Source organism: Anolis sagrei, chromosome X, assembly GCF_037176765.1.
Source record: "Anolis sagrei isolate rAnoSag1 chromosome X, rAnoSag1.mat, whole genome shotgun sequence".
Lineage (NCBI taxonomy): Eukaryota > Metazoa > Chordata > Lepidosauria > Squamata > Dactyloidae > Anolis > Anolis sagrei.
The window spans coordinates 19371859-19385796 of record NC_090034.1 but is presented as its reverse complement, the minus strand read 5'-3'; the positions used below and the strand labels follow the sequence as shown (position 1 = coordinate 19385796).

Genomic DNA, 13938 nt, shown 5'->3' with positions numbered 1-13938 from the left:
AGAAGACTCCAGAAATATGATAAAAGTGCTCCTGATCCCTGCAAGAGTATTTTTGAGGACCAAAAATCTCTGGGTGTTCCATCATAAGATGGTTGTGTATCTGCATATAAATTTTGGACTGTGGTTTGCACATTCCTGCCCTAAAGCAAAGATAGCCAATGCATGACCCTCCAGGTCTTCAGACTGGAAATTCAATCAACTATCCATGTCCTAAAGCCTCATTAGATAATACCATTTGAGTCGAATGTGCTATCGAATTTATTGCACACCTCAGTTTTCGAAAACCTGATATCTAAAAAAAGTATTTGCTTCCAAATGTATAGTGTGTTCAGCAGCAAAAAAAAGTGTACTCTTTGCAATTTGGCCATTACAGTTCTTGCCTGCTTAGAATTTCTTCTGGAGCTGCAGTGGTGTGATGGGTTAAACCCTTGTGCTACTGAACTGCTGACCTGAAGGTTGGCTGAACTGCTGACCTGAAGGTTGGTAGTTTGATCCGTGACACGGGGTGAGCTCCCATTTATCAGCTCCAGTTACTGCCAACCTAGCAGTTCAAAAACATATAATGTGAATAAATAAATAAGTACCACTTCGGTGGGAAAAGGCAAAGAGATGTTCCACACAACCAGGAGATGACAATGCAGGCTCCTCGACTTGAAAATAGAGCAAAGCACTTCTCCAGAGCCAGAGATGAGCACGGCCTCCAGAAGCTGGAAATGAAAGGAGAAGCCTCTGCCTTTGTTTGTCTTTGATTGTAAAGGCATTGAATGTTTGCCTATGTATGTAAATGTTGTAATCTGCTCTGAGTCCCCCAGGGGAGAAGGGTGGAATATAAATATAGTGTATTATTATTCTTTTAAAACAAACGTTTTAGAACACCAAAGCTTTCCAAAATGGAAAATAAAACCTTGGGGTGCATCTATGCTATAGGATGATTTCACTTTAACTGCCCTGGTTCAATGCTGTGGAGTTATGGGTGGTGTTGTTTGACAAGGTCTTCAGCCTTCTCTGCCAAAGAATGCTGATGCCTCACCAAACTACAAATCCCAGAATGAGCTATGACAAATCAGAAATGAGGTCCCTCAAATAGGAGCTCCATGTGCTCTTGAGGCAACTCTCCCTTTTGTTTTGGTTCAGCACTAAGATTGCTATATTACATGAATGTGCACCCTAATTTTGGGAATGTAATTTTGCCCAAAAGGGTGAGCATTAGATTTGAGTAAGCAGGGTATATAACACTCACACCCATGTTGTCTGCAGCCCACCCCTTCTGCTTTCAGTATAAAAAATTACAATCATTGGTTGTTGAATCAACATATAGGTATAGTATGATCCCCGTATTGAAAGATGTACTTTGCAAACAGGAAACCTTGCATAATAACAAAATTGTAATGAATGACTTCTACCGGGAGTTACCATAGAGCCGAGGTGTCTCTATACATTTGCTAGGCCCTCCAAGCTGACTTGTATGATAACTTTTGATGGAGGCATACTGTAGAAGCATATAGAGGGCTTAGAAAATTCCTAGGAAGCACATTGTTCATGAATGATAGTGAGTGCCAATGGTCTACTTTATGGTACATTGCTGAGTTTGTGTTGCCACAGGTGAACGAGGTGGCCTTCAGCCCCCAGGAATCCCACTGTGCAACGTGTGGGGAAGATGGCAGCGTCAGGGTCTGGTCCCTGGCCAGCATGGAGCTGGTGGTGCAGTTCCAAGTGCTCAATCAGGTAATTATTACTGACCGTATTGGTCATCCGATCTGGTCCAATAGTTCTATGGAAGGAGCGAGAGCCAATCAGGATGGGAATTTGTTGATAATGTTTATACTAAAAAAAGCCCAGCCACTTTTCAAGGTTGAAGGAGATTAGAAATATACGTATATGCAGCTGGGTCCTAAAGATATTTGCATTTTTCTCAATTTTATGGAATTCCTGTACCCTAACTTTTACAACAGTTGAGGGCTGTCTATAGTAATCATACCACAACCTACCATATTTTATTGCATAATAGTTGCCCTTTTAAAAAAAAATTGAAAATGGGTATGCAACTATTATGTGATAAAAAAATTGCCTTCGATTTTATGGTTTCTGATTTTTTAAACAAAATAAACTGCCTTACCTCCAAAAGAAGAGGGATGAGAGGCCAACTATCCACAAAAGATTACTACTACCACAACAGCTCTAGATTATTAAATATGGTTTTCTGTGGGTGAGCAGATGGCAACTACTGGATGACGTATGTTCTGTATCAGAAACTAGAGCTGATGTGGTCTACCCAGTGCAGTTTTCTGAATCAGCACCTCAAATAACCAAACCAAATCTAAAGTTGACCCAAAACTGATTCGTAATCGTTTTAGTACTAATGTTGGAGTGTGGTCTCTGGTCAAAGTGGTCCCTGGTCAAAAAAAGCTTGGGAACCAGTCTTGGAGGAAGGAGAAGATTCTCCTTCCCTCTCTTCCTTCTTTTTAGTCCATTTCCAAAATCCGAAATGGATCTCTTTGGAGAAAGGTGAAAAGAGGGAAGATCCGAGTTTCAGAGATCACCATTTCATAGTTTTTTAACTGCCTTACCTTTGCAACCATTATGTGAGGAACACAAAAATACAAATTTTGCCACCCAAACAATAGGGGGTAAAACTATCACGTAGTGGTGACTACTATGCAGTGAAACACTGGTATGTTACTAGCCATGGCATTGGCTGAAAACATCCTTGAAATGAATGCAGGCTATTGACAAAGACAGGTAATTAGCTTCCGTGTTGTTCCTTGAGTCTTTCCAACATGTTTCTTGTTTCTGCTCAGAGCTGCCTGTGCCTGGCTTGGAGTCCGAAGTCTGTCTTGGTCACTGGAACAGAAAGTGAGCGTATTGTGGCAGGCTACAGTGATGGCACGCTTCGCGTGTTCAGCATCTCCCGGACGGAGATGGAACTGAAAATGCACCCTCACGCTGTCGCCGTTACAGCACTTGGATACTCCGCAGATGGTAGGACCAGCTGTCCATGCTCAATAAATCTTGTTCAGACTATCTTTAGTTTAATTAGAGGAAAATAAAGAGCACTCCGTAACGTAGTGCAGTGATTTGAGTGTCGGGTTAAGACTCCACGAGAGGCCTGCTGTTCAAATCCCTGCTCAGCCATGGAAACCAACTGGGTAAGTTACAGTCTCTCAGCCTCAGAGGAAGGCAAGGACACATGACCTCTTTCAATACATTTTGCCAAGAAATTCTACAATACGTTCACCATAAGTTAGAGTTTACTTGAACCCAGAAAAATAGGAAGATAATCTCAAGACACTGATCATGGAAGCAGCTTGTGTTTGATAACAAGTTTGCTTGTTGCACTTTGTCTTTCCAGGAGAAATTATCTTGTCTGGAGGCAAGGACGGACTCGTGGCCATCAGTAGCCCACGGACAGGAATGACCTTTCGCGTCCTCACTGACCACCGGTCATCACCCATCCATGTTATCCAAAACACAAGAAAACAGGTGAGGGAAAATAATAAAAGTTCTTGCTCATGTATGCATTGCCAGGTGAATGGTGCTCTATTTGTTTAAATTTAATTTTCAATCATTTTTAGTATCTTAATGCTCTTCTCCACACCCGCATGTCGTGGATTCCACTTTGAAGTCCCATTTCTTAAGGTTGGCTCTGCATCTCGTGGTGCCAGAGTGCAGTCTGTTCAGCGCTTTGCAAGTCACCCGTTTTCTGTGTGCCCAGGGGGGAGTCTCTCATTTGGTATCAGCCGTTGATTGAGGTTCTGGGTTTGAGCCTGCCACTTTTGGATTCTCGCTTGCTGGGGTGTTCCAGCAAGTGTCTCTGTAGATCTTAGAAAACCCACTGTGCCACCGGGGGCTCCAGTACATGTTAGCAGTCTTCAAAAAGTTCAGCTTTTTGCAGCTCAGAGCCCCTCCACACAGCTGAATAAAATCCCACATTTTAATGCTTTGAGCTGGAATATATGGCAGTGTGGATTCAGATAACCCAGTTCAAAGCAGATATTGTGGGGTTTTCTTCCTTGATATTCTGGAGATCCTTCCACACAGCCCATTATCCCATAATATCAAGGCAAAAAATTCCCACAATATCTGCTTTGAACTGGAATATATGGCAGTGTGGATTCAGATAACCCAGTTCAAAGCAGATATTGTGGCCAGCATGACTGCATGGAGCAGCACCGCGCAGCCTACTCGCACGTAAAGCACCTCGTGAGGTGCTTTACGCGCGAGTAGGCCGCGCGGCTGCCCTTGGATGGCTCACGCTGCGCTTCGGGCCTGACAGATAGCGTGAGCCAGCCAAGGGAGGGGCACTGTGTGTGTGTGGGGGGGGCGCTCCTCCCCCACGGGCCGGATAAGTGCCCTTGGTGGGCCGGAAGTGGCCCGCGGACCGTAGTTTGGGGACCCCTGGGCTAGACAGTGTTATTTCTCCAGTGGTGTAGGGCGCAGACACCCCGTGATAATGCGGCATGTCTCATTAAGAGCCACATCCACTGTTTTAGCGTGGTGAGATGTGTTCCACACCGGGCATGCATACTCAGCAGCAGAGTAGTATAGCGCAAGGGCAGATGTCTTCACTGTGTCTGGTTGTGATCCCCAGGTTGTTCCAGTCAGCTTTCGTATGATATTGTTTCTAGCACCCACTTTTTGCTTGATGTTCAGGCAGTGCTTCTTGTAGGTAAGAGCACGGTCCAGAGTGACTCCCAGGTATTTGGGTGCGCTGCAATGCTCCAGTGGGGTTCCTTCCCAGGTGATCTTCAGAGCTCGGGATGCTTCTCTGTTCTTGAGATGAAAAGCACATGTCTGTGTTTTAGATGGATTAGGGATCAGCTGGTTTTCCCTGTAATAGGCAGTAAGAGCACCTAGAGCTTTGTAGAGCTTCTGTTCTACCATCTCAAAGCTCCCTGCTTGAGCAGTAATGGCACGATCATCAGCATAGATGAAACACTCTGTCCCTTCTGGCAGTGGCTGGTCATTTGTGTAGATGTTGAACATGGATGGGGCAAGCACGCTTCCCTGAGGCAGGGCCTCAAAAACGTTTGTTTGTTTTTGTTAAAAAATGTAATACAAATGTCTGGTTGCTGATGACACGATAAACAAATAGTATCTTAATACAAAAGATGACTGCATATTTTTTTTTAAAAAAGATACCTTGTGATTGTAAATCCTATCATCCAGCCATTCCAGGGTATTTTATACTTTCTGTATATATGGGAAGAAGGCCTTGTGCTTGGCTTGTACTTTTTTGGAACAGCAGTTCTTGGTGAGGTGGAATCAGCTGCTTCGTTCAGTCTTGATGGGAGATAGATTGAGCTTTTTGTAATATAATATGAATAGCAACACGAATGCACGCTGCTTCTTTATGAACTGGTTACCTTTTGAGCCCTTCCGCACCAAGGCAATCAGGGGAACAAATAAATACAGGTGGACTTCCACATTTGCAGGTTTACCTTTTGCAGATTGGATTGATACATATATTCTTTCTAGGGATTTTTAGGTCCTTCAAGTGCTTTCAAGCCCCAGGAAAGTGTTATTTTCATTGCCATTCCCTGACTGTTCTCTAAAATTATCTTTAGCATGCCTTTGTTTCAAAGGAATTACATGCATCATCACCATCATACAAATTATTATTGTTGTTGCTAATATGAATTATGCATATTTTGCTGTATTTTAATTTGATACCCTCCATCTTGATCCTTAAAGGAAAACAGGTGAAAAATAATCATGGCGATTGGTTGATGTGAGTTTTCCGGGCTGCCTGGCCATGTTCCAGAAACATTCTCTCCTGACATTTTGCCCACATCTATGGCAGGCAACCTCAGAGGTTGTGAGGTTTGTTGGAAACTAGGCAAGTGAGGTTTATATATCTGGAATAATGACCAGAGTGAGAGAAAGAACTCTTGTCTGTTGGAGGCAAGTGTGAATGTTGCAATTGGCCACCTTGATTAGCATTTAATAGCCTTGCAGCTCCAAAGCCTGGCAGGTTGCAGTCTAGGGGATTTATTTATTTATTTATTTATTTATTACTGTACTTGTATACCGCTGTTTCTCAGCCTAACTGGCGACTCAACGCGGTTTACAACAAAATACAAAATACAACAATCAACAGTATTCAGTTAAAAACCATAAAAAACATCATACACAATACACAATATTGGCCCGTCAATAACAATCCAATGCATCTCCTGACTAAAATCGTAATCCAGTTTCGTCGTCCATATTGCCAATCCTTTAATCATCCAATTCATTGCACCGAATTAACCAAATGCCTGTACGAACATCCAGGTCTTCAGTCTTTTTCGAAACACCATCAGCGAGGGGGCTGATCTTACCTCCATGGGAAGGGCGTTCCAAAGCCGAGGGGCCACCACAGAAAAGGCCCTGTCTCTCGTCCCCGCCAGCCGCACCTGTGAAGCAGGCGGGATAGAGAGCAGGGCCTCCCCAGAAGATCTTAGGGTCCTGGTGGGCTGATAGGCCGAGATATGTTCGGATAGGTAGGTTGGGCCAGAACCGTTTAGGGCTTTAAAGGCCAATGCCAGCACTTTGAATTGAGCCCGGTAGCAAATAGGCAGCCAGTGGAGCTGGTGCAGCAGAGGAGTTGTATGCTCCCTGCGCTCCGCTCCTGTTAGTATCATGGCTGCCGCCCGTTGGACTAATTGGAGCTTCCGGGCCGTCTTCAAAGGCAACCCCACGTAGAGAGCGTTGCAGTAGTCTAGACGGGATGTAACCAGAGCGTGGACTACCGTGGCCAAGTCAGACTTCCCAAGGTACAGGCTCCTTTGTTGGGAGGTGTTAGCTGACCCTGACTGATTTTTGTCTGCTTTTTGAGTGTTGCTCTTTATTTACTGTCCAGATTATAGAGTTTTAAAATACTGGTAGCCAGATGTTGTTCATTTTCATGGTTTCCTCCTTTCTGTTGAAATTGTCCACATGCTTGTGGATGTCAATGGCTTCTCTGTGTAGTCTGACATGGTGGTTGTTAGAGTGGTCCAGCATTTCTGTGTTCTCAAATAATATGCTGTGTCAAGGTTGGCTCATCAGGTGCTCTGCTATGATTGACTTCAAAGCCAGGAGAGAATGCTTCTGGAACATGGCCTTACAGCCCGGAAAACTCACAGCAACCCAGTGATTCCAGCCATGAAAACCTTTAACAACACATGATGGCGATGTTTCTCAGAGACCCTTTATGTATTTGGAAGTAGGCCTCAAAATGAAGTCTGGATTTATACTGAACCTGTGTTGCTACATTTCTTACTTACCGATAATACTATGTTTGGTTATGTACTTTGCCAGTGTTTTCAGGGCTTGAGGGGAAATATGACGAAATGAGAGGAATTGTCATGTTGTTGTAATATTTCCTAGCACTCCGAACTTGGGGTTGAAGGTGACGATCTCTGGTTGGCTGCAAGTGCTGACCGGCGGGTCAGTGTCTGGGTCTCTGATTGGATGAAGGACAAATGTGAGCTCATTGATTGGCTGAGCTTCCCGGCTCCCACAGGGCCTGAGGTGAGAACCTCCCACTGGGAGAAGCACATCGTGTTTTCCTCGTCTTTGACTGATAAATATTTGATCATATGCAAATCGAGGTTCGGATACCAAGGAATTAGTAGCGAAATTCTGAGAAGTTCAGGATTCTCATTTAGTCAATTATCTTTTAGTTATTTTTTACAATTCAGATGAGGCTTAGCTTCCATTAAACACTGTTTCCATTACAAAACAGAGCAGAACTGTCTCCTTTACTTATTCCAATTTAGTAAAATTGTACTTTTGGAATCAAATATGAGTGGGCTCCATCATCATCAAATTGAGCCAACAACACAATAATAATAATAATAATAATAATAATAATAATAATAATAATAGAAATTGAAAGATTTTTTTAATTGATTATCCGCCTCTCTGTTTGAGGCGGGGCACAACACAGTCGAAGATAAAGGCACATATTCAAACAGAGTTAAAATACAATCAAAACAACATACACATATTAAAATACATGGCACAGAAGTTAAACGATAAAAATAGATTAAATAGATAAATATTCTTAATAGCATTTTTTAATTTATGGGCTTTTGTTTTGTCTCATTGATGTGCCCACTTTATTTTGCCAAAGAACACAATAAAATTAATTTTAAAATGAACAAAAGTTGAAAAAAGAAATAAGCCTCACTGTGAGAATGCCAGTGTTAAAAGCCTGCTTAAACATGAGAAGAAGATAAAGCCAAATGTTCTTTTTTGTGTTGTTTCCAGGTCCCTAGCCCACTTCCTCCCAGCCTGGCAGCCTTCTGCCCTTGGGACAAAAGTATTCTTGCTTATGTTGGCTATGGATTGCAGAAGGAAATCCTCTTCTACAGTTTGCAGCAGAAACAGGTACCTCCAAGCTTTGTGTTCAAGCAGGACTTGGCATCCCAACATTTAGAGGTTGTAGTGGCTCAGGCCTGATCTTCACTTTCAGTTGAGTAAAACAAAAGCTCAAAGTGATCACTGTCGCTGGACTGTATCATTTTAGATGGATGGCTTTTTGGATTTCCTTCCAACTCATAATATTTGGATTGCGTTGGAGTCTCTTTGGAAGCTTTGAAGCAGAGGCTGGCTGGCCATCGGTCAGGGGGCTTTGATTGTGCTCTTCTTGTTTGGCAGAAGGGGGTTGGACTGGGTGGCCTTTGGGGTTTCCTTCCAAATCATAAGATTTGGATTGCGTTGGAGTCTCTTTCTCTGGAGGCTTTGAAGCAGAGGCTGGCTGGCCATCTGTCAGGGGGGCTTTGATGGTACTCTTCTTGTTTGGCAGAAGGGGGTTGGACTGGATGGCCTTTGGGATTTCCTTCCAATTTTTAAGGTTTGGATTGTGTTGGAGTCTCTTTCACTGAAGGCTTTGAAGCAGACTCTGGCTGGTTGGCCATCTGTTGGGGTTTTTTTGATAGTGCTCTTCCTGTCTTGCAGAAAGGTGTTGGACTGGCTGTCCCTTTAGGTGTCTCCTAGCTCTATGATTCTATAAGTTAACACTATGATGCAGCAGCTAAAATGGCCATCCATGCTTACCTGAGATGCTAGGGTAACAAAACAGGCACAAAACCCCCCAAATATAAACAGAAATCATCATTGCCGCAGTGTAGGCTACTACTCACTCAAACCTGTTTCTAATTAAGAGGACTTCTTTATGCTAAATGAATCTACCTGTGCTTAGGTTTTCACTTGATAGACTTTTGTTGTTCCACTGCTTCAAAAATACATTTGGTTGATATTGATTTTGCACCATTTCACTTGCAGGTCATTGAGAAGATCTCCTTGCCTTCCTTTGCCATGTCGCTGAGCTTGTCCCCTGCTGCCAAAATCATTGCTGTTGGCTTCAGTGGTGAGTATTGGGAATCCTAAATAGGCCATGTTTCGGGTCTCTTTGGAGGGAGAGGCCCTGAAAACTCCCTTTCATGTTGCCTATTTGTCAGAGGGGCCAGAAATGAGCCTCAGCTTGAAATTTTGAGGGTTTAGGACAGCAGTGGGACAGTCTGGGGGTTTCATACAATCCTAGCTTTGGCAGCGATCTCATCCAGTCCAACTCCCTTCTACCAGGCAGGAAAAACACCACAAAAGCCCTCCTGACAGATGGTCATCCCACCTCATAGTCATCAGCAGGTTCATGGAGCCATAGAGCTATATAATCATAGATTACAGAGTTGAAAAAGACCCCAGGGACCCCCTAGTCCAACTCCCTTTTGCCAGACAGAAAAAGCACCATTAAAGCCCTCTTGACAGATGGCCATCCCAACTTATAGTCAGTTGGTTCATGGAGTCATAGAGCTATATAATCATAGAATTACAGAGTTGAAAGAGACTCCAGGGACTCTCCAGTCCAACCCACTTCTACCAGGCAGGACAAAACACCATTAAAGCACCCCCAACAGATGGCCATGCAGCTTCTGTTTAAAAGCCTCCCAAGAAGGAGTTTCCATTGAACTCCAAGGCAAAGAGTTTCACTGTTGAACAGCTCTTACTGTTTTGTATGCAGCCACTCCCCCACAATTTCACTCCACAGACATCCCTGCTTACAGAATCATAGAGTTGGAAGGGATTGTATGGGGCCATCTAGTCCAACCCCCTGCCATGCAGGAAAAGCATAATCAAAGCACCCCCAACAGATGGCCATCCAGCCTCTGCTTAAAAGCCTCCCAAAAAGGGGCTTCCACCACATTCTGAGGCAGAGATTTCCACTGTTGAACAGCTTTGCTAACAGTCAGGAAGTTCTTACTAAGGTTTAAGTCAGTGTTTCTCAATCTGGGATTTGGGACTTCTGGGGGGGGGGGTCATGAGGGGGTGTCAGAAGAGGAGATTCCATCTGAACATTAGGAAGAACTTCCTGACTGTGAGAGCCGTTCAGCAGTGGAACTCTCTGCCCCGGAGTGTGGTGGAGGCTCCTTCTTTGGAAGCTTTTAAACAGAGGCTGGACGGCCATCTGTCAGGGGTGATTTGAATGCAATATTCCTGCTTCTTGGCAGGGGGTTGGACTGGATGGCCCATGAGGTCTCTTCCAACTCTTTGATTCTATGATTCTATGATAGTATTTTATCTGTGCCAAGTTTGGTCCAGACCTATCAATGTTTGAGTCCACAGTGCTCTCTGGATGTAGGTGAACTAGAACTCCAAAACTCAAGGTCAATGTCCACCAAACCCTTCCAGTATTTTCTGTTTGACATGGGAGTTCTGTTCAATTTCCAGCAACTACAACTAGCAAATGACAAAATCAATCCTCCCCAACCCCATCAGTATTCAAATTTGGTTGTATTGGCTATTTGTGCCAAATTTGGTCCAGTGAATAAAAATACATTCTGCATATCAGATATTTACATTACGATTCATAACAGTAGCAACATTACAATTCTGAAGCAGCAATGAAAATAATTTTATGGCTGGGGGTCACCACAACATGAGGAACTGTATTAAGAGGTCGTGGCATTAGGAAGGTTGAGAACCATTGGTTGAAGTGGAATCCCCTTTCTTGTAATTTGAACCCATTGCTCCATTATGTTATAGTGTACTGTCTTTGCCTGAAGCTTGGTCTTTCCCCGCAGAGCGTCTACTGAGGCTGATCGACCACAAGGCAAGGACAGAGCAAGACTACGTGGGGCACGACGATGCTGTGGGCCTCTGCCGCTTCACCCCGTCCGGGAAGTGCCTCTTCACTGCTTCCTACAACGAGATCCTGATCTGGGAGGTCCAGATCAGATGAACAGGAGGGAGAAAACGGCAACACAACGGTAACCCTATAGAATGGAAACTGGACGATCCCATTCTGTTTTCCCCAGCACCAGTGTCCTGAGACTGATGCCAGGTTTTGATTTCAGGGGCCACAACCTTCAGACCTTGAGCCCACCTTAGATCACCGAGAGAAACTGTTTGGGCATCTTTTTGAAGTGGAAATGCTCTTTGGCGTGACTTTCAGAAGCAGCAGAGGTTTAGAGCCTTCCTCTATCTTTTTCAATGGGCCTTCTGTGCTTCCCAAGACTGTTACATTGAGGATTGAGGCTCTTTCTTGTTGTGGGGATGATGGGAAATTCCATCCTTTTTTCTGCTGTGCATCCAGACACTGTGAGTTTTCTCATCTTAAAATGCAATGTCATTTCTTGCTTGGTGGAAGTTCCCAAAATTGAGACGGAGAAGCTCAAACTGGAGCCAGAGGCATTATTATCTGTCTTTTCTGGAATGGCTGAAACTCTTGATAATAGTCCCTGGAACACAAAGGGAATGTCCTAGGATCTCATCACACTAGAGATTGAATCCACTTAAAATCCGGTTTCTCCCTCCTGCAGAATTCTGGGGTTTGTAGTTTAGGGCCTTTAACAGCCTCACTAAACTACAAATCCCAGAATTCTACAGGAGGCAGAAATCAGATTTAAAGTGGATTCAATCTCTAGTGTGATGCAGTCGTAGGTTTCTTTTCCCAGAGGGAATATTATCAGCCCCCTTTTCTACCCAAGTCAATTACAGCTCTATCCCTATTTACATTTTAAGATGAATATTTGTCATGCCGTTGATTTTGCTCACAAAATATCCAAATTTCCTAGAAAAGAGTCATGGCGAAAAATGTTGACTTGAGTATCCTTTTGGGATGTCGCTTCTAAATGGTTGAGAAGAACAAATATTGTATTCGTGTTCTCTTTTTTACCCTATATTTGGTGAGTTTTGGTCTTTTTAGCATTACAAAATGTACATATGTGCATATAGAGATTGTATCGTTTTCTAAAACTGCAATACATTTTTATTTTTATGGCTCTCTTAGCTAAATTTTCTGGCACAAGGCAGAAATGACTCACAAATCTCTTCACAATGGAAGCAAATAATATAAAATCACAACAAAGAACCGCCCATTGAAAACATTTGTGCAGAGGATCGAGTTACAAAGAAGTAGAGATTGTGAACAAATCCTTTTTTTAATGAATCCTTTTTTCCAAGTGGAAGAACATTTTAAGGGATATTTTTATCAAGGTTCCTATACGTTTCATATTCAAAATTGGCAAAAGTTATATTTTTTAGAATCCTTTTGAGAGAGAAGAGCTGATAAAAACTAGTTGTCAAGACTGAGCTTAGCGTAGAACATAAATATATTTATCCTGCTAAATGCTTGTTTCTAATTTATAATAAGATTCAAGGAGCAGAAATGTATGTTTTTAATTTGCTTCCAAAATAAAGAAATATTTGATATACTTGAATCTCTCTGTAAATTCCTTACAAGCTTGAAGTCTGGGTTGGAATGGTGCTGCCTTCAAATGTTTCTGTATTCCGTGTCCCAGCAGCCCCAAGGTAAGTAATGATGAGTAAAGGCAAAGGCTTCCCCTGACATTAAGTCTAGCCATGTGCGACTCTCGAGGTGGTGCTCATCTCCATTTCTAAGCCAAAGAGCCGGCGTTGTCCGTAGGCACCTCCTAGGTCATGCATGCAGTGCTATTATCTACGTGCAGAAATAGTACCTATTGATCTACTCACATTTGCATGTTTTCAAACTATTAGGTTGGCAGACACTGGGGCTAACAGCAGGAGCTCGCCCCACTCCCTGGATTCAAACCACCAACCTTTTGGTCAGCGAGTTCAGCAAGTCAGCGGTTAAACCCACTGTGCCACCTGCTGCATGCTGAGTATTGCAGTGAAATGTAACTATTTTGCTTTACTTTATCTGTCATTACTGATAGTCCAAGCAACTTATGTGTAATACTTTCTGGTAGCAGCAGCTGCCTTTTCATGCTTTCAAAAGCACAGATCACTAAACAAGATATAAGATAACCTTTGAGTATCTTAGTTTTCTTTATCCAGTAACCCTAACATTTTTTCCCAGTCTAGGCGCTTAAGATAGTCTGGAGAGGCCCTGCTCTCTGCCCTGCCCCCTTCGCAGATGCGATTGGCGGGAACGAGAGACAGGGCCTTCTCAGCGGTGGCCCCTTGGCTATGGAACGCCCTCCCTAGGCATATTAGATCGGCCCCCTCCCTCCTAACATTTTGAAAGAGAGTCTGGCTGTTTGAGCAGGCATTTGCAGAGGCAGTGTAACAGACTAATTGAGATCTATGGAACGATTGGACGATGCGACGGAAAAAATGATTTTAGTGATGAGATGCTGAGGTGCTTTATGGCTTTTATTGTTTTATTGCTTTTGTTGGTTCATATTATATGCAATGTTTTTAACTGTGTTTTATGTTGTTTGGGGGCATTGACTGCTGACTGTAAACCGCCTTGAGTCACCTTTGGGCTGAGAGGGGCGGTATATAAATATGGCAAATAAATAAATAAATAGAGTTCATACTCATTTCAGTACAGCAGTGATTCCCAACCTGTGGTCCACAAGAACTAAAATATGATTCACAGCCTCACCAGACTGGTCTCACGAACCCCTCTTATAGTGCAGAGGCTTATTAAATATGGTTTCCTGTGAGTGAGCAGATGGCGACTACTGGCATATGTTCTGTATCAGA

The 13938-nt window shown here is 43.3% G+C and overlaps 1 protein-coding gene across 3 annotated transcripts in view; it reads left to right on the top strand.

Annotated features, from left to right (window-relative positions):
* The window catches only part of WDR90 (WD repeat domain 90), a 63187-nt gene extending 50507 nt beyond the window's left edge, over positions 1–12680 (top strand). For 2 of the 3 annotated variants that reach the window (XM_060786580.2, XM_060786582.2), the window contains 7 exons: positions 1603–1725; positions 2799–2979; positions 3350–3480; positions 7351–7494; positions 8236–8355; positions 9253–9337; positions 11049–12680. In XM_060786580.2, coding sequence (XP_060642563.2) covers positions 1603–1725; positions 2799–2979; positions 3350–3480; positions 7351–7494; positions 8236–8355; positions 9253–9337; positions 11049–11206 — 942 coding nt within the window. In that variant the 3' untranslated portion in view covers positions 11207–12680. The remainder of the gene's footprint in view (positions 1–1602; positions 1726–2798; positions 2980–3349; positions 3481–7350; positions 7495–8235; positions 8356–9252; positions 9338–11048) is intronic. The other variant, XM_060786581.2, reaches the window with a different exon arrangement.
* The last annotated feature ends 1258 nt before the right edge of the window (positions 12681–13938 follow it).